We start from the raw sequence: 18073 nt of genomic DNA on the forward strand, positions 1-18073 counted from the left end.
GGGCTCCCTGCTCAGCGAGGAGCCTGCTTCTGCCTCTGACCCTCCCCCCTCTCATGTGCTCTCTCTCTCATTCTGTCAAATAAATAAATAAATAATCTTAAAAAAAAAAAAAAAGAAATCCAGGTAGTCTTTAAGTGTTGGGATGAACGAAAGGGCTCCTAAGATGCATTAACAGCGGCTTAGGGCCTAGCCCGGGGCTCGGAGATGCACGCTGCAGGAAACTGTGTTTGTGCTCCCGCCTGAGGGATGGAAAATAATACACTCAGAGACCTGGAGAAAGAGCGTGATGTGGCCGGCGTAGGGATTAGATAAGATCGTCCCCTCGTTTAGCGGGTATATTTTTCAGTACCGACTACGTGCCAGACATTGAGCTAGATGATGAGCACGTGGCTGTGAACAGACAGATGTGATGCCCAGGTCTGCTGACCGTTGAGTGGGGAAACAGAGAGGACATGCAGAGATACCCAAGTCTTATATGGATGGGGAGGGGGGTATACTCTGTAAGGAAAGAGGGGCGCCTGGGTGACTCAGTCGTTAAGTGTCTGCCTTCAGCTCGGGTCGTGATCCCAGGGTCCTGGGATCGAGCCCCGCATCGGCCTCCCTGCTCAGCGGGGAAAGTGAGGAGGGGCGTTTCAGGGAAAGGCACACGTGAGACCACGCAGGTAAGTGGGAACAAAGGGGATATCGCACCCAAGGGAGAGAGGAGGGGGTGAGGGGAAACTGATCTCATACGGAGACCCTCTTCACTTTCTCTGCACAAGAGAAGCTCTCTTTCCTTCATTTATTTGAGAGCGAGAGCAAGCGACCACAAGGGGGCAGGGGCAGAGGGAGAGGGAGAAACAGGCTCCCCGCTGAGCAGGGAGCCTCAGTTTTAAATTATCCATTTGAATGATTACAAGGAAACATTGAAACGGAGAGATTCTGCGTAAAGATTCTGAATCTCTTCTCTTGAAAAGAAAAAGCCTGGCACCGTACAAGCGACAATCCCACTTGCAAAGCATGTCAGCAGCTGCGCATAAACTGCGCGTTGACGTTGGCCGGGAGTTCTCTGCTCTCCCTGTTGCCCAGCCCCCAGCATGCTACACTCCACAGATCACCCGCGCCAAAGTCTCTGTTTTTACGCTTCAAGGGAGGGTGGTGTAGAAGGGAAGGAAATGAGGAAGGGGATTTGTCTTACGGAAAACGGGAAAGAACGGGAAGGAGGACGACGGGTTTCTCATTTTGAAAAGTAAGAGCCGTGGGGAGGATGGTATGGTACCTTGCTGAGTAGTCCTTCTCGTTCTTTTCCACTTTATGGGACTCAAAGAAAATACTCATTTTGTCCAGCATCTGAGGTACGTGAGGAGGCTGCTCATGGTCAGAGGGGATCAGCCTGGGGGCTCTAGGTGTTTTAGGCCCCGCCTGGTTGCCCTCGTGGCTGGGGAGATCAGTATTTTAGGCTATCTGTCACTCATTTGGGGCTCAACAATTTTGGGGAGGGGTCTCTGTTATAGGACAAAAAAAGATCTGAGGAGAGGTCCCATCTCATCAAGGGGAGGATGTAGATTTTTTAAGGCTTGGCGGCATGAGGGGCGTGTTGTGTCTTTTCCAGTAAAGGGAGTGTGAGAAGGGTGAGTGGTGTGAGCTATGACCGGAGACCACCTGCTTCTGGGAGGTTTGTTCACGGAGCGATTCGGTAGTTATTGAGCACCTATTACGTGCCAGGCACAGTTGGGCTGAAGAACAAAGCACGTGAAAACACCTGTCCTTATGGAGCCCGCATGCTTGTGGGGTCAATCCAAGAAGGACCAGGCCCTTCTGGGGGGAGAAGCCCCTCTCATTAACGAGGGGGGACCCTGCTCTCCCTCCCCATAGGCCTCGGCATGTCTCTGGCAGATGAGCTCCTGGCTGACCTTGAGGAGGCGGCAGAGGAGGAGGAAGGAGGAAGCTATGGGGAGGAAGAAGAGGAGCCAGCAATCGAGGATGTGCAGGAGGAGACGCAGCTGGATCTTTCCGGGGATTCAGTCAAGAGCATCGCCAAGCTGTGGGACAGCAAGATGGTGAGCGGGCTGTAAAGAGAAGCTGCCGGGAGGGGTGATGCGTGCGGTCGCTCTTCTTCCTCAAGAGTCCTGAGTTCCAACTCTCTGTCTTTCCTGAACAGTTCGCTGAGATCATGATGAAGATTGAGGAGTATATCAGCAAGCAGGCCAAGGCTTCAGAAGGTACCTCTCGCCTCCCACTCCCCCTCGCCCACCCAGCCCCTGGGCTCTTGTGCTGCTTGCAGCTTTGAAAGTTCGGTCTGTTGCCTCTCAGCCTTCTGGAGAGCCCTCTTTTTCTTTTCCATCCCAACTCAGTCTTCTCTCCTGAGAATACATCCTGTTGTAAAACTGACACCCCTGAAGTCCGTGCTCTGTGCTGAGTGCTTGCTAGCCGCAGTGGGACTCACCCCAAGGCTGCTCAGGCTTCAGGAGTTCATGTGACTGGTTAAGGGTCTTGCCACATCTGTGAACCACTTGTTCTATTATTTACTTCATGTTTTCTTTAGGTCAGCATACTCTTTTCCTTCAATTTACTGAAGAAGGAAAGGTGTTGCTACTGTGAGCGGAAACCTGGTGTCATTTGGTAAATGGAGAGTAACCCTAAGATGTGCAGTTACCAGATCATCAGCTTTGAGGAACGCTGGGTTGTCTCTTGAATACTCAGCCCAGCTCTGGGAGGCCGCTCCTGTTGCCACCCATTCTTCTTGACAGGGTGGAGCTCTGGGCCGGAATTTGTTGGCAGAGGGTGGTCAGAGCAGAGTCGCAGGCAGATCCACTCTTCCTTCCTTCCTTTAAAGTTTTCGTGAGGCGCCCTGTGGAAGGCCTGCGTGGGCACTGAGTGCCCCGGGGAATCCGCCCAGGTCTCGGCTCAGAATGCTCGGGGTCTGGCGAAGCAGACAGGCCAGGTCTGGACAGTTGTGGGCGGTGCCTGCTGGGTGGGGGGAGCGCGGGACACTGGAGCTGCTAGGTGGGGGCTGACCCTGCCTCAGAGGCTGGGAAGAGCTGATTGCTGAAATGGGCTTTGAAGCATGAATACACCAGGCCAAGAATAGCAGCCGTGTGCCCTGGGAGAGGGAGCTGTGTGTGCGAAGCCTCAGACCTCTGGAGTGGCAGAGGTGGCAGAAGAAAGTGCTAGATCCTGTGGGGTTTTGAGCACAAGGCCAGGGAGCTACTCTATCGGGAGAGCTGTGGGGAACGGAGGATGTCAGGTCAGGCTCTGGGTTCAGGCAGACGTGATCTCACCTGGTGTGGGGTCGGGGAAGCGGACACGGGACATCTCCAGTCTGGGTGGCGGCTGTGTCTACTGGATGTGGCCAGAGTGCCTTGGGAGCACAGAGGAGACCTCTGAGCCTCCTGAAAGGAGGGAAGGATCCCGAGGTGCCTCTGAGTCTTCAGGACACAGAGACATTTGAGCCATCGGGGTTAAGAATGCGGACCCCAGGGGCGCCTGGGTGGCTCAGATGGTTAAGCATCTGCCTTCGGCTCAGGTCATGATCTCGGGGTCCTGGGATCGAGCCCCACATCGCTTCTCCCTCTGCCTGCCACTTCCCCTGCTGGTACTCTCCCTCTCCCTCTCTCCGCAAATAAATAAATAAAATCTTAAAAAAAAAAAAAAGAGGACCCCGGGGCCAGATCTCAGCTCTGCCGTCTGCATCAGGCCACGTGCCTCCGTTTCTCTTTCTGTGTCACTGGTCTCGTGCAAGGCCAGCCTCCCTGGGTGGTTGTGGGAAAACAGGGCAATACCTGGGAGGCTCCAGGAGCAGTGGCCCACATGGTACGTCCTGTGTGTCGGCCGCTGCGCCTACGGCTTGTGATAACGTCCTCAGTGTCGTCGTCGTCATGATCGTTACAACCTGGGGAGGAACTTCAGAAACAGGTGTGAGGAAGGGACGTGCCAGGGAGGGGAACAGCGTATGCAGAGGCCCAGAGGAGAGTGAAGCGGCCCTGAGTGCTCGGGCGCTGCAGCCAGTCCTTCCTGGCTGGCCTGTGTAAGACAGAGGCGTCTCGAGAGGGTGGGGCTGGGACGGTGCAGAGGCCAGACCGCGGAGCCCGACAGTCGGCACATACCCAACCAGGCGCTGTTCTGGGCACCGGGGGCATAGCTGTGGGCGACATACGCAGTCCCTGTCCTCACGGGGCTTCCCGTCTGGGGAGCTTGACCCTCAGCGTCAGTGGTGTGGGGAGCCCCTGGAGGGGTTAGTCCCGGAGCGAGATGGGGTCATATGTGGCCTGGCCTGGAGGGAGAGAGATGGCAGGTGGGCTGACATGTAAGCCCACCTCTAGGCTTTCTCCTTGGCCCCCACCTCCCCTCCAGCCACACCCCGCTGCCCCGTGACTCCCCCAGCTGTGGGAGCCTAGACACACACCCACCCAACCCAGGCTGGTTTGTCATCCTCACAGTGATGGGACCAGTCGAGGCGGCCCCCGAATACCGGGTCATCGTGGATGCGAACAACCTGACCGTGGAGATCGAGAACGAACTGAGTGAGTGCTGGGAAGGCGAGCAGAGACGGCTCTGCCTGGTGTCCCTCACACCCTCCTCCCCCGTCCCCAAGGAGGGGACAGGCAGGATCCCGCTGGCCTTCCCCCAAACTCCTCATACTAGTTCAAATCCAGGTTCAGCTGCTGTAACAGAGTGGCTTAAATAAGAAGGAAGAGTGCTTTCCTCTAATGTGAGAGTCTGGGTGAGGCGCTTTCTATCTTGTTGACCTGCTGCATGTGTCAGGGTACAAAGTGACTGTCAGCCTCTAGCCATCACCTCCACATCCCTGCTAGTAAAACGGGAAAGAAGAGGAGGGCACAGTTCTTTAAGGGAGTGACCTGGAAATTGCAAGTGTCACTTGAGAACACATCTCATAGACCAGAACAAACTCACGTGGCCACATCCAGCCGTACAGGCAGCAGGGAAACACAGTTTTTTGCTGCATGTCTATGAGCCCAGCTGATTGGGGTTCAGTTACTAAAGGAGGAAGGGGAGATGGGTGCTGGGGACAGCCAGCAGAGTCTGCCTGCCCGCTCATCAGATATCGGTCCTCCCCGTGTGCCTTAGACATCATCCATAAGTTCATCCGGGATAAGTACTCAAAGCGCTTCCCTGAGCTGGAGTCCTTGGTCCCCAACGCACTGGATTACATCCGCACGGTCAAGGTGAGTGGAGAGAGGTCAGGACTCGGGAGGAACCGAGTCCCCTTGATGGCCCCTCGTGTGAAGGCGGCGGGGGTGGGGGGGTGGCAGGGAGCAGGTGAATGACCCAGAGTGAGGATGCCTGAGTCTCAGCTGCCTTCCTTGTTCTCTTGAGGCCTGGAGATACTGGAGGAGGATGAGTGGTGGTTCAGCTGCTCCAGGCTTTCCAGCAAGAAAGGGATGGAGCCTGGAAAGGATGTTCTCAGGGCTCTTCTGCCCCACCTCCGATCCTGCTGCTTCCCTGGATGGGTCTCCCAGGAGGGGCTGGGGGCTGCTCGAGGCCGAGAAAGCAGGGAGGGAGATGAGGGGGTCCCTCATGCCACTAACAGTGGTTGGACCAGGTGACATTTGAGTCGAGATCTGAAGGTTGACGCAGGGGCAGCCGTGCAGAGATTTGGGGGAAGAAGTCATGAGTATCGAGACCCTGAGATGGTCTCCAGCCCTGGTGTGTTCAGAAAGGAGGAAGTGAGGGGCAAAGTTGACGAGTTTGGGTCCCATGTGACCTCCAAGGCTTTGGGCCTTCTGGGAAAGCCATGAGAGGGTCAGGTGCTAGTGAGGGTGGGGACAGTAGTGAGGAGTCTCCTGGTGAGGCCAGGAGGTGAGGATGGTGGCAGGGGGTGTACTCGCAGGGAAGTGGTGTGGTCAGATTTGCGCCCTGAGTTGGTGCAGGCAGCGGGTCTACCCGGGTCCAGTTCTGGACCAGCCGTGCAGGGCAGATGCTGCCGATGCTCTGAGCGGTGAAGTCCCTGGCACTGGGAGGAGGCGGGCACCCTGTGTATAGACATCAGCTGTCCCTGAGTCTCTGTGCCTCCCCTCTCTTGCCTTCTTGCCCCCAGGAGCTGGGTAACAGCCTGGACAAGTGCAAGAACAACGAGAACCTCCAGCAGATCCTGACCAACGCCACCATCATGGTCGTCAGCGTGACCGCCTCCACCACGCAGGGGTGTGTGCACAGGGGGAGAAGTCACTGGGGCCCTCTCAGGCCCATCTAATTGCAGATGAGGATCTTGGGGTGCCATGGCCCAGGTGTCCGTCTCAGGAGGACAGTTCATTTCTGTTCCACACGTGTGTGATGAGGGCCTGCTGTAAGCCAGGCACCGTGCTGGGCCCAGGATGCTCAGTCAGTGAGGAGCCTGTAGGCGGGAGCGGTGAGGCAGAGGGCAGACCTGTAGTGGAAGCGTTTGTCTCTGGCGTGTTGTCCCTCACTGGAATGAAAATGTCTGCGAAGGCAGGGACTTCATGTTGGCCCCTTGGTCTGCACCTTTCCCTCTGGTATCTGTGCCTAAGAGGAAGGAATGTCTGTAACCCCAGAGCAAAGTCCTGTGGAGTGGAGACCTCCCTTGGGCTGCCATTCTGTTCATCGAGTAAATGCTGACCAACACCAGGCACTGTTCTGAGGGCAGATTAGAGAACTCAGCAAAGCAGAGTCTGCCTGCCCTGCCCTGCCCGGCCCAAGCTCCCGTCTGGGAGGAAGCAGGTGCACACACAGGTCGAAGGCTGGAGGGCGAGTGTCGGAGTGCAGGCGGGGTGCCGCGGGGCATGGAGCGCAAGAGGAGGGGCACCTGTCCTACTGGGCCGGGTGGCTCCCTGGAGGAGGTGACGACTCAGCCTCAGGCAGGGACCGAGCTCTGTAGTGGGACCACAAGTGGGCTCTTAGCTTGCCCCTGCTGGGGGCAGCCTTGGGCATCAGCCCACTGGGCTTTGGTTGCAGGGGCCCCCGGCCGGCCCCGTGGTCCCTCCTCTGTGCGCCTTACAGCGCAGATGGGGTGAAGGAGGGAGGGGCATGGCTGGGTTTGGTTACCAGCACTGTGGCTTCAGGCCAGGCCCCTTCACCATCTGGCCCTCGGGTCCCCCCTCTGTAAAACGACAGTGATAACATCCCCCCTTGCGGCTTCAGGCCACAAGTACTTGCCCAGCATCTTCCATGCTGCTGAGAGTCAGACGAGTGTGGGTCCCTCCAGGGCCGGCTGGTCCCACACCAGAAGGGGGCGGGACATGGAGAGGCCATAAATAGGCACAGTTGGTCGCAGCTGGTGACAGTGGGCCTCGGTGGCCGGCAAGGCTGAGACCTGAAGGATGAGGAGGTGCTGACGGGGGCACATGGGCAGAGGCTTCGACGCCAGCTCGACCTGGCAGACACCGGCGTGGGCAGGCAAGGCCCCAGTCCAGGCGGCAAGCGCCGTGCCCACCCAGAACTAGGATTCCCACAGCCCTCGCTTCCAGGCCTCAGGGCCGATGGGACACACGTGTATACGGACGTGCACACAGCTGGGGGGACACGGGCTTCCGTGCCGGTCAGAGAGGCGACCCCGGAGGGGCCGGCATCCGACCCATACCCCTTCACGTCCTTCCCCACTGCAGGCAGCAGCTGTCGGAGGAGGGGCTGGAGCGGCTGGAGGAGGCCTGCGACATGGCGCTAGAGCTGAACGCCTCCAAGCACCGCATCTACGAGTACGTGGAGTCTCGGATGTCCTTCATCGCGCCCAACCTCTCCATCATCATCGGGGCGTCCACGGCCGCCAAGATCATGGGTGAGGCCCGGGGGCAGAGTGGGGACAGAGGGCCGTCCTTGGATAGGGCGCCCTTGGGGAAGCCTCATCCCTCCTGTCTGAGACGGAGCCTTTGGCCCAGGGCCCCAGCACCCTGTCCCCCTTGCCCTCACCCCGTCCTCCCTCCTGGAGATCACAGAGGTCAGCCACCCTGCTTTTCCTGCAGCACAGGGACGGGATGGTAGCCCTGAGCCGGGCTGGACTGGACAGGCTGGAGAGGGAGGTAGCACGGCTGCTGGAGAGCCTGGCCCCGCTTGGCCAGCACGTCCCGGCAGCTCCCAGCTCTGCGCAGACGCCTGGGCTGCCGGCCCCAGCAGCGTCGGCTCTCAGGACCGCGTCTCATCCGCGAGATGGGGGCTGCAGTCCTGGCGATGCGTTAGGACTGAGGGTGGGCCCTCCTCCTCCACCCCCTGCAGTCTCAGCGCCCTCTTGGGCTCCTCGCCCCTTCAGCCGAGAGACTCTTCGGGGGAGTTTGATGAAGCAGCTGTGCTGGGTTGTTCGGGCTGCCCTAACCAAGTACCACAGACGGGCGGCGGGCAGCGGGGGACTTAGACACTGAGGTTCACTGTCACACAGTCCTGGAGGCTGGGAGTCCGGGAGCAGCCGGTCAGCAGGCTGGGCCCTGCGGAGGCCTCTCTCCTTGGCTTGTAGGTGGCCGTCTGTGGCCTCATCTCTTCTTACGAGGACACCGGTCGTACTGGATCAGGGCCCCTCCGATGACGTCCTTCCACTTTAATCACCTCTTTCAAGGCCCATTTCCCAACACAGTCCCGTTCTGCGGTCCTGGGGGGTAGGGCTCCGACGTAGGAATGGCGGGAGATCCAGTCCAGGCCCCAGCACAGCCCTGGGTGGCAGGTGCGTGCAGAGTTGCAGGGTAGAAAGAAGCAGTGGTTTCAGGGCAAGATAATCTCAAGTGTGGGTCTTCCTTCCCCCCTCACTGACCTCACGTCTTTGGGCAGGTGACGTCGTGTGCCTCGGTTTCCCCAGTGGTGATAGGGCTTTGCTACTGTCCTGTGACTGCTGGGCTGAAATCAGGGTGTCGGCCAGTTCCTGCGTTCCTTTATATTTACGGAGCTTCTAGGAAGGATCCGTTCTGGCCTTCTCCAGCTCCCAGAGGCCGCCTGCATCCCCCACCTTAAAGTCTCCTGTCTCACCTCCCTGTGACTCCCCTTTCTCTTCCACTTACCCCGTCTCAAGGTCCTTAGCGTGTCCACATCTGCAGAGGGTCGCAGGTTGCGGGGATCGTGATGTCAGTGTGTGGGGGCCGTTCTCGCACACGGGTTGCGGTGCCTGTGCGGGAGGCGTGTGTCCCAGCGCAGGGCCTGGCGCACAGCAGACCCCCATCAGAGAGGCCTTTTTACCTGCAGCCCCTCGTCCCCGGGCCTGCAGACGTGCTCACGCGAGCCCAGCGGTGACTGACGGCAGCCCCGTCCTCAGGGCGTCCCCGCTGTGGAGGCAGCTGGTGTGAGACGCACAGAGCAGGGACCGTGTGGCTCTGCAGACTCAGGGGACACGTTCCTGTTGGGTCGTCTCCTCGCTTGTGTCCTCAGGCAGGTGGTTTCACCTCTCTGAGCCGCCTCTGAATCCTCCCTCCGAAACGGGATTCGTCAGCCCTCTGGGGCGGGGCCAGCTCAGGAATTCAACCAGAAATTCACACAGAGACACACAGCACGCAGTGAGCCCCCAGGCAAACACCCTGGGCTGCTCTTGACATCCTCCCTCTGTCCCTCCTTCCTTCCCTCCCTCCTGTTGCAGGGGTGGCTGGGGGCCTGACCAACCTCTCCAAGATGCCTGCCTGCAACATCATGCTGCTTGGGGCCCAGCGAAAGACGCTGTCCGGCTTCTCGTCCACGTCTGTGCTGCCCCACACCGGTTACATCTACCACAGCGACATTGTGCAGTCGCTGCCCCCGGTGAGTCGTCGCCCCCCACCCCCACCCCCGTACCTGGCACGTGGCTCCCCGTGGAGCCTTCTGCCGAGCCAGGCGCAGCCTCGTCCAGAGAGCAAGTAGCCCCCTCTGTGCCTCAGTTCCCATTGGCCCTAGCTAATGACCGTGGTCAGGAGCTCAGAGAACAGGGTCACATGGGGCATCAGAACAAGGACCCTGGAGCACATGTGCTGGGGTTGGGGTTCTAGAGCTGCACTTGACAACTGGGCAGGAGGCGGGAGCTCTGTGCCTCACTGTGCCTGTCTGTGAAGTGGGGAGAATGGGATCTGCTTCATGGGGTTGGATTAAGATTAGGATTCCTATATATGAAACTCTTTCAGGTCCCACTTGTACGTAACAAGTGACGTCAGCATTAGCTTACAAGTGCAGGAGTCCCCAAACCATTCTCAGGTTCAGCAACCCACTAGAAGGACGTACAGACTCCAAGCTGACCCACTCGGGTTATGGTGTGTCGTTGTGAAAGGACAGACTCACATCGGCCACGGAAGGAAGTGTGTGGGGCAGGGGCCAGAGTTGCCAGCCACCGCTGTTCCAGTCCTCCTCTCCCTGTCAGGACACATCACTCGTGGCCTCCATACGTGACAGCCTGCAGGGGGACCCGCCCCCAGGGAAGCCCAGCTGAGCCTCGAAGTTCGGAGTCTGCACTGGGGCTCAGTTGTGCGGATGTGACCAGGTAGCCCAGGTGGCTGATCTGGGCTCCAGGTTGAGGCCCTGTAACCCAAAGACCCCCACCCTCAATCCCATGGTTGGTCTCTGCCTTGTCCGAGGCCCCCCAGGCCAGCAGAGATCACCCCCCGGGGGATGAGGGCCGAGGGCGGACCTCTTAGGGCAAGGTTACATGCAGTCACTGCTAACTTCGTTATCGTTATCAGTTAGATGTGGGGCTGGGGGTTACGTGTACCGTCTTGGTGTATCTCAGAACGTGGGCCACCGTCCTTTCTGAAACACAGATGGATGTTTTCTGTCTTAATGATTGTTTTTGGCACGTGATGGTGTTCCACCTGCAGTAATGCATCTGTCTGCGCAAATGGGTTCGAGTTGTTAATAAGCTGGTGGAAAGAAAACCGTGACAGTGATGGTCTGTTGCCGTAACACGCTATTACGGCAACACGTAGTGGGAATGGTGAGCCGCTGACCGGCAGAAAGTGAGCCGGTGGCGGCTGCGGTTTGGGGAATGCTCGGTGCTGGCCGAGGAAGCCTCCTATGGACTCTGCCCCCTCTCTGCTGCTTCAGGATCTCCGGCGGAAAGCGGCCCGGCTGGTGGCCGCCAAGTGCACGCTGGCAGCTCGCGTGGACAGTTTCCACGAGAGCACGGAAGGGAAGGTGAGGCGTGGGCAGGCGTCCGTCTGTGTGGGTCTGTCTCCTCTACCAGCCTTGTCTTTGTTCAGTTTACCTCTGTCTTCTTGGCAGCCTTGACCCATGAAAGTGGGTGTGTTTTCTATCTCGTCTGTTGGCGTCCAGACACCCAGCCTGGCACAGCGTTCGGGGCTTCATCTCTCTCTCTCTTTCTTCCTCTTCCTCTCTCTCGACCACTGGTTAGGGTGCTGGGGGGACAGCTGTGAGCCACTCAGACCGAAGCCCTGCCTCTGTGGCATTCACGTTCTGGCAGGGGAGGCGGGGGGCGGTGAGGAGACGAGACATCTGTGGTGTGTCCAGGGGTGCTACATAAATGCTGAGATGGGGTCAGACGGTGCTGGGCTGGCGAGGGAGGGAGGGTGCTGGTTTAACCAGGACGTCAGGGGGGCTTTCTCTGAAAAGGTGACAGTCTAGCGTGCACCCAAGTGAAGCTAGCAAGCAGGTCAAGTGAGTGCTTGGGGGAAGAGTCCCAGGAAGAGGAAATGGCCAGCGCAAAGGCCCTGAGCCTGGCACACAGCAAGCTAGGGAGAGGAGGCCGTGGGACGGGGCAGGTCATGCAGAGCCTGTGTGTCCTGGAGAGACCTTGGTGCAACAGAGGTGCTGATGGGGGGCTGATTTGGGGTCTTTCCTGAAGGAAGAGCCTGGTGGGGCCGAGACCACAGAGGTGAGGCTCCCAGGTGACCCCCTCTGCCCACCTGTGCAGGCCAAGACCGAAGGTTGGGGAGGAGACGCAGGCATTGGGTTTGGCCCTGTTGCATTTGGGGGGCTGCTCGCATCCTCCGTCAAGGAGACAGTTATGTGAGGGGTGCAGGGAGAGGTCTGAGTCTGAGGTGGGACTAAACCCTGACAGAGGATAGGCCCCCCAGACCTGGGGACAGGCGCTGCGCTCAGGCTGATGGCCAGGCAGGGCCCTGAGGGGACCCTCCTGCCCTCCCCAGGTGGGCTATGAACTGAAGGATGAGATCGAGCGGAAGTTTGACAAGTGGCAGGAGCCGCCGCCTGTGAAGCAGGTGAAGCCACTGCCTGCCCCCCTCGACGGACAGCGCAAGAAGCGAGGCGGCCGCAGGTGGGCCCTGGGGGCCGGTGGGCTTGGGAAGGGAAGGGAGGGGCTCCTGCCCCCAGCTGACCCCGGCGCCCATCCCCAGGTACCGCAAGATGAAGGAGCGCCTGGGACTGACCGAGATCCGGAAGCAGGCCAACCGCATGAGCTTCGGAGAGGTTACACCCTTAACCCTGAGGCTCCTTTCGCATTTCTTCTTCTCTGTGCTGGGGCACCACCCACCTCGTCTCTCCCCCACATCCATGCGCCCCAAAGGGACCAGCGTAGCACTCAGTGCTGGCCCCATCCCTCCCCAGCCTTGCCGTCCTGTACACGCCCTTCCCCAGGCTTCACCTCTGCCGGTCTCACTGTCTGAGCATCATCCTGCGGTCCTGCGAGAACTAACTCAAATGTCCTTTCGTCAGTGAGCCCAGTTTTGGTTGTTGGCCCCGCACACACACAGACCCACACGCAGCCCCTCTCAGCTGTAAGCTCAGGGAGCGGTAACAGGCCTGCACTCCTCACCGGGCCCAGCAGGCACCTGAATTGGGTGAATGCCTGGGCATCTGGCTGATGGAGGGTGGCCAACTCTGGGATACCTTCCCTCCCACCAGATTGAGGAGGACGCCTACCAAGAGGACCTGGGCTTCAGCCTGGGCCATCTGGGCAAATCGGGCAGCGGGCGTGTGCGGCAGACTCAGGTGAACGAGGCCACCAAAGCCAGGATCTCCAAGACGCTGCAGGTACGGGCCTGGCCGGGTGGGGCCGGGGGTGAGGGAGCTCTGCTGGGAGAGCCCGGGCCCAGCCCAGACATCCCGTCCCCGCCTCCCCCCACAGCGGACGCTGCAGAAGCAGAGCGTGGTGTACGGCGGGAAGTCCACCATCCGTGACCGCTCCTCGGGGACCGCCTCCAGTGTGGCCTTCACCCCACTCCAGGTACTGTGCGCTGGAGTCGGGAGGCCCGGTTCTGCGCTGGCTCCGCTCCCAGCTCTCTGCGTGGCCCTGGGCGAGCCCCTTCCTCTCCCTGGGCTCCAGCTTCTTAGCCTGGGAAGCGGGCACATGACGGAGTTCCTCACGGGGCTGTTGGGGACAGTGTATCAGGGACGCCCCTGGAAGGCAGAGCGCGGTTCCTGGTGCTCAGGCTCGTGGGGACAGGAGGGAAACCGTCGTGCCTGCAAAGCACAGCCGGCTTTAGGATTGGGCTGGGCCTGCAGGTGACCACTTACCCCCTGTGACCTCGAGCCGGCTCAGCCCACCCTGGGGTGCTGGGTGGTGGGGACCACCTCAGGGCTCCACGTAAGGAAGTTCATAGCTAGCTGGCTGGGATCCAGCCACCGAGGCACCGGATGGAGCCACCGCACCTGTCCTCCTCGGCTCACCCACACAGGAGGGCCAGCGTGTCCCACGGCATCGTGCCGAGTAACTGAACTCATTTGCTCCGTCAGCGAGGGTGTACTGAGCCCCCGAGTGCCGAGCACTGCTGCAGGCGCCGGGATAGAGCCCCAGGCACGGACAGTAAGCCTTGCTCTCACGGAGCTTATGGGGTGGCGGGGTCAGATAGGTACGGTGGAGAGCCTGCCGGAAAGTGGAAGGTGCAAAGTGCAGGGAGGAAAGGGGGAGAGGGAGCGAGGTGTTGGGTTGGAGCTGCCCAGGGAGGCCTCGGCGAGGAGGTGAGAGTTACCCGTGGAAGATACTGGCAATGGTGCCAGCCAGTGTGGGGCCCCCAGAGCTGGTCCCTGTGTCACCAGAGGGTTGATACGGTTTGCACTAGGGCCACAGGCGAGCCGCTCAGCTCTGTGACTTGGTTTCCTTGGTTGGCTGTTCTGAAACATTGCTGTTTTTAAAATCGCCTGGAGGACTTGTTAAAAATTCAGATGCTTAGGTCCTCCCCACTCCTCCCCCATCCCAGACCCACAGAGTCAGAATCTCCCCAGGTTTGGGGTGGGGGTGGTTTGGTGACTGCTAAACTGTTCTCATGTCTACCTGGAGCCCGAGGACCATTGAGAAGGGTCTCCTGGACATTTCACACTTCTCTTACTTGGGTGGGGGGCCTTGTCAGGGGCCAGCCCATCTCCCCACCCCATCATCACCTCCCTCACCTGCCCAGGGCCTGGAAATTGTGAACCCGCAAGCAGCCGAGAAGAAGGTGGCTGAGGCCAACCAGAAGTATTTCTCCAGCATGGCCGAGTTCCTCAAAGTCAAGGGCGAGAAGAGCGGCATCATGTCCACCTGAGGCACTGCGCCCTGGGCGGCTGCCCCTGAAGCTGCACAGGCCCCACCCTTCTGCAGGGATCGGGGTCAGGATAGGGCTGGGAGGTTCTGTCCTCAGCCCGGTGCCAGGACTGTCCGGGGAGGCTCAGGAGGAGGCCCAGCCCCCCAAGCACCAAGATCACTCCTCATTGCAGGGGGGCAGAGCCAGTCTTCACCATGCCTCATCTTTTGTATTTTAACTAGGAAGGGAGATACTTTTGGAAAAAGTGCCATTAAAAGCACATTATCAGGTTCTGTTCCTGGGGAGTGGTTATTTGTCAAACACACGTGTGACTGGAGGAGTCTGAGCTGTGGGGTTTGGGGGCACAGATCCAGGTGGTGTCTGGGCCCATCCCTGGCCTTTCTCTTCCCTGTCATGGATCCCAGGAAGAGCAGAGCCCTCTGTGTCTCCAGTCCACCTGGAGAACGTCAGTCGTTCTGACCAAGGGATGTGGCCGCTGAAAGCCCCAGCCTTGCGAACAGGCCAACCTGCGTGGCTGTGGTGTCCGGTGAGTGGCCTCGCCTTTCCAAGCCTCCACCCCGAACGCCGAGGGCCACCTGTGAGGACGGGAAAGGTGCCCGGGACGTGCCTAGCGTTGGGCTCCCTGCCCACCCTGCTGTGCCAAGCCCTGATGGGGCTGAGCAGACAGGCTCCCTGCCGGCCAGGACGCAGTGTTCTCAGAGTTCCTCCCAGGTCAGTCTGTCCTGGAACTGGGGCTCAGCCAAGGTCCCCTTCACTTTGGCTGGAAGGTGCAGGCTGAGGGCACGCAGCCTGCAGGCAGGTGGGGACAAGGCTGTGGGCAGGGGCCGTCCCTGGGGCTACCCTGCAAGCACTAATTAAGAAAGACGCCACCTGGGGGCCCATGTACTGTGCTCTAGAGCTGGGCTTCACAGTGCACTGGGGAGGGAGCCCTGGTCACTGACCTGTGAGGTCAGTCAGTGCCCCTCTTAGTAACCAGGAGGTGGGTGCACAACCCACCCTGTAGGAAGGGGATGCCTCCTACCTCTGCCCGTCTCCCACCCTCCAGTTCACACTTTCTCCCTGGGGCTCTCTGGCTGGCTGGGTCCTGTCTGACATATCTCCTCAGTTCCTCTTTCTGCCCCTGCCATACTTGCTCCAAGTATGTCTCCGTTCAGGGCTCACTCTGTGGACCTCAGCAGCTCTCTGAATCTCTCCCCTCACATCACATTCCTTCTAATGGCTACACTGCCCCAGGTCACTGAACTCGGTTTCCCCAGCTTTATTCCTAAGCCTTTAGATCAGCCCTGTTGAAAAGTGACGAACTTGGCTGATCTCTGCTGCTGAGTCTGCCGGGGAAGGGTGCTCTGTCTGCCCCTCTTCAGAACCTCCACCTCCCTGGCTGGAGTCAGAGGGGATCTGACTCACCTCGTGCTGCAGTCCTGCAGAATCTTAGAACAGAGATGCTCAAAGCTTAGAATGCTTCAGAATTACCTGGGTGGCTTGTTAAAACCAGGGTTGCAGGGCCCAGGGTTTCTGCTTCAGTTGGTCTAGGGTGGGAACTCAAAAGTGTACATTTCTAGTAAGTTTCCAGCTGATGTTTTGGCTGCTGATTGATAACCTCACTTTGAGAACCACTTCTAGAAAATTCTCTGTATCAGATGAGCTGCATGTTGGAATCATCTCAGTAGATTTAAAAATTACTGCCTGGTTCCCATCCCCAGAAATTCAGATTTTAGTGGTCTAGGGTAAAAGACTGAGTATCTGGATTTTTTTCTTTCAAGCCACCCAGGTGAGTCTAATGTGCGGCCAAGTTTGAGAACCATTGATTGCTCTGAATCCTTGTTACTCAAAGTGCCAACTGTGGAGCATCAGCATCACCTGGGAACTTGTCAAAAAAGCAGAACCTGGGAACTCCGGAATCAGAATCTGCATGTTAACAAGCCTTCAAATAGTTCCCGGGTGTCCGAGAGGCACTGCCCCATCCAGGGTCCGCACTTCGAGGAGCGTGGCTCCAGATGAGTGACTCTCCAACTCCAGTGAGCATGGGGATCACGCAGGCAAGTGTGTCAAAGTGCAGACCTCCAGGCTTCACTCCGCAGGTCTGCGTGGACCTAAAAACCTTTCCGCTCCCTTGCCCTGCGATTCGGATGCGGCGCTCACTTGCACCGTCCCTGGATCCACCTTCCCATCTTGACCGTCTGACCCTGAGCAAATGCCTCGCGGTTCGTGAAAGCACCCGTGCCTCCCGAGTCTTGGACCACGAGTCATCCCTCGCGTTCACTCGCTCGCTCGTTCATTCATAAGCACAGCTGCTGTGCTCCTGCGGGTGCCAAGTCCGGAAGGGCAGACGTGCCGAAGTGGGAGAGCGGGAGGGGACAGGGTAATCCCCCGAGTGCCCTCGGAAGCGGACGTGCAGGGGAGAGCTGCTGTCCCGGGCGGGGGCAGGACGGACGGTCCATGCGTCCCTCCCCACCCCGCGGGCGTGCGAGGGGCCGGTGACTTGGGGCGCTGCCCACCGCCTGCTTCCTCCCTTCCGCAACACCGGTCCCAGACCCGTGCCGAACGCGGGCAGCTGCAGGAACGCGACGCAGCCGGGGCAGGGGGACCCGAGCCCGCTGGCTACGCCCCGTTTCACAGGCTCCGCAGGCGGGTGCCGCCCCCTCGCTGCGCCCCCGGACCGGCCGGGGTGAACGACACCAGGCGGGGCCAACGAGGGGGCGGCTCCTCCCCTCGTCGATTGGCGGGCGACCCCGGCTGCGCCCGCGCTCGGAAGGCACCTGTCCGCCTCTCATCAGGTGAGCGGCCCTTCACGCCCACGCTCCATGCCTTCCTCCGCTTTCCCCACCCACTTCCGGGCCCAACCAATGGCTTCAGGGTGGACTATCCCCTCACAACCAATTAAAAACGGCTCTAAACTTGACGAACGACCTCCCGCCCCTGGTCAGCCTAGCTCCTCCCCCCGGCCAATTGGTTTAGGAGAAGGGGGACGGGTGTATCCAATCAGCACGGCAGTGGCCTCTTGATTGATGCACGGGCCCTCGCGCTGGCGTGTTGTACCCTGAGGCGGGGAGGAGGAGGAGCGGGGAGGAAAACCTGAGCCAATCCTAGCAGCCTGCGCGGGAGGCCAATCAAACGCCGCGCCTTGGAGGGATTGCCCAACCGGCGAGAGGAGGCCGGCTGCATCCCCGCCAGGGACCAATGGGGAGCGCCCGAGGGGGCAAGAGCGACATGCCGCAGGAGCAATCACAGGCCTATGTTCGGGGCTCGGGGGCGGGCCGGCGCCAGAGACGAGAAGAGAGGAGGGGAGGCCTCCTCCACCGCCGCCATCTTGGACCGGGCCCGGTCAGCTTCCGCGGAGCCATCGGCAGACGCCGCGGCCTCCCTTGAGCCCCGACCCCGTCGTCAGAACAACCCCGGGCCCACTTCCCCCCACCCCACTTCCGCTTCGCGCCGCTATCGCGATAGCGCCCGGGCCCGGGGCGCGAGAAAAAGGCGGCGGGCGCTCGCCTCCCCCGCCTGTCGCGATACGCTCCTCAGCGGCGGCGCCAGCTCCTGTGGTGAGAGCGTCAGGCTCGACTGGGCCGGACCCCTTCCCCTCCTCCCCAAGCGCCGCCGCCACCCGTCCCGGCGACACCGCCGCCTGTCGCGACATGGCCGCCCCGGCGCCCGCCGCCGTCCTGCCCCCGCGCCCGCGCCCTGCTGCGCGCCCCGCGACGGCGCCGGGGTCCCCCCGCGGGGTGCGGGCGCGCGGGGCCGCCGCTCTCCGC

The 18073-nt window shown here is 60.1% G+C and overlaps 2 protein-coding genes across 7 annotated transcripts in view; both read left to right on the top strand.

The window, feature by feature from the left end:
• PRPF31 (pre-mRNA processing factor 31) overlaps positions 1 to 14601 on the top strand; it is a 15291-nt gene extending 690 nt beyond the window's left edge. Inside the window, exons 1-14 of one of the 2 annotated variants that reach the window (XM_034986289.1) lie at positions 553 to 662; positions 1855 to 2039; positions 2141 to 2201; positions 4419 to 4502; positions 5068 to 5165; positions 6038 to 6144; positions 7563 to 7732; positions 9506 to 9663; positions 10933 to 11022; positions 11994 to 12121; positions 12201 to 12273; positions 12709 to 12837; positions 12932 to 13030; positions 14202 to 14601. In XM_034986289.1, coding sequence (XP_034842180.1) covers positions 1863 to 2039; positions 2141 to 2201; positions 4419 to 4502; positions 5068 to 5165; positions 6038 to 6144; positions 7563 to 7732; positions 9506 to 9663; positions 10933 to 11022; positions 11994 to 12121; positions 12201 to 12273; positions 12709 to 12837; positions 12932 to 13030; positions 14202 to 14327 — 1500 coding nt within the window. In that variant the 5' untranslated portion in view covers positions 553 to 662; positions 1855 to 1862 and the 3' untranslated portion in view covers positions 14328 to 14601. Of the gene's footprint in view, positions 1 to 552; positions 663 to 1854; positions 2040 to 2140; positions 2202 to 4418; positions 4503 to 5067; positions 5166 to 6037; positions 6145 to 7562; positions 7733 to 9505; positions 9664 to 10932; positions 11023 to 11993; positions 12122 to 12200; positions 12274 to 12708; positions 12838 to 12931; positions 13031 to 14201 lie in introns of those variants that run through there. The other variant, XM_034986290.1, reaches the window with a different exon arrangement.
• Positions 14602 to 17624: 3023 nt separating this feature from the next.
• Positions 17625 to 18073, top strand: part of CNOT3 (CCR4-NOT transcription complex subunit 3) — a 12577-nt gene continuing 12128 nt past the window's right edge. For all 5 annotated transcript variants that reach the window (XM_034986101.1, XM_034986103.1, XM_034986099.1 and 2 more), the window contains exon 1: positions 17625 to 17863. The gene's annotated coding sequence lies outside the window, so the exon portion shown is untranslated. The remainder of the gene's footprint in view (positions 17864 to 18073) is intronic.

This window comes from Mirounga leonina, unplaced genomic scaffold (assembly GCF_011800145.1).
Source record: "Mirounga leonina isolate KUSES-001 unplaced genomic scaffold, KU_Mleo_1.0 Mir_376, whole genome shotgun sequence".
In the NCBI taxonomy this organism is placed as follows: Eukaryota; Metazoa; Chordata; class Mammalia; order Carnivora; family Phocidae; genus Mirounga; species Mirounga leonina.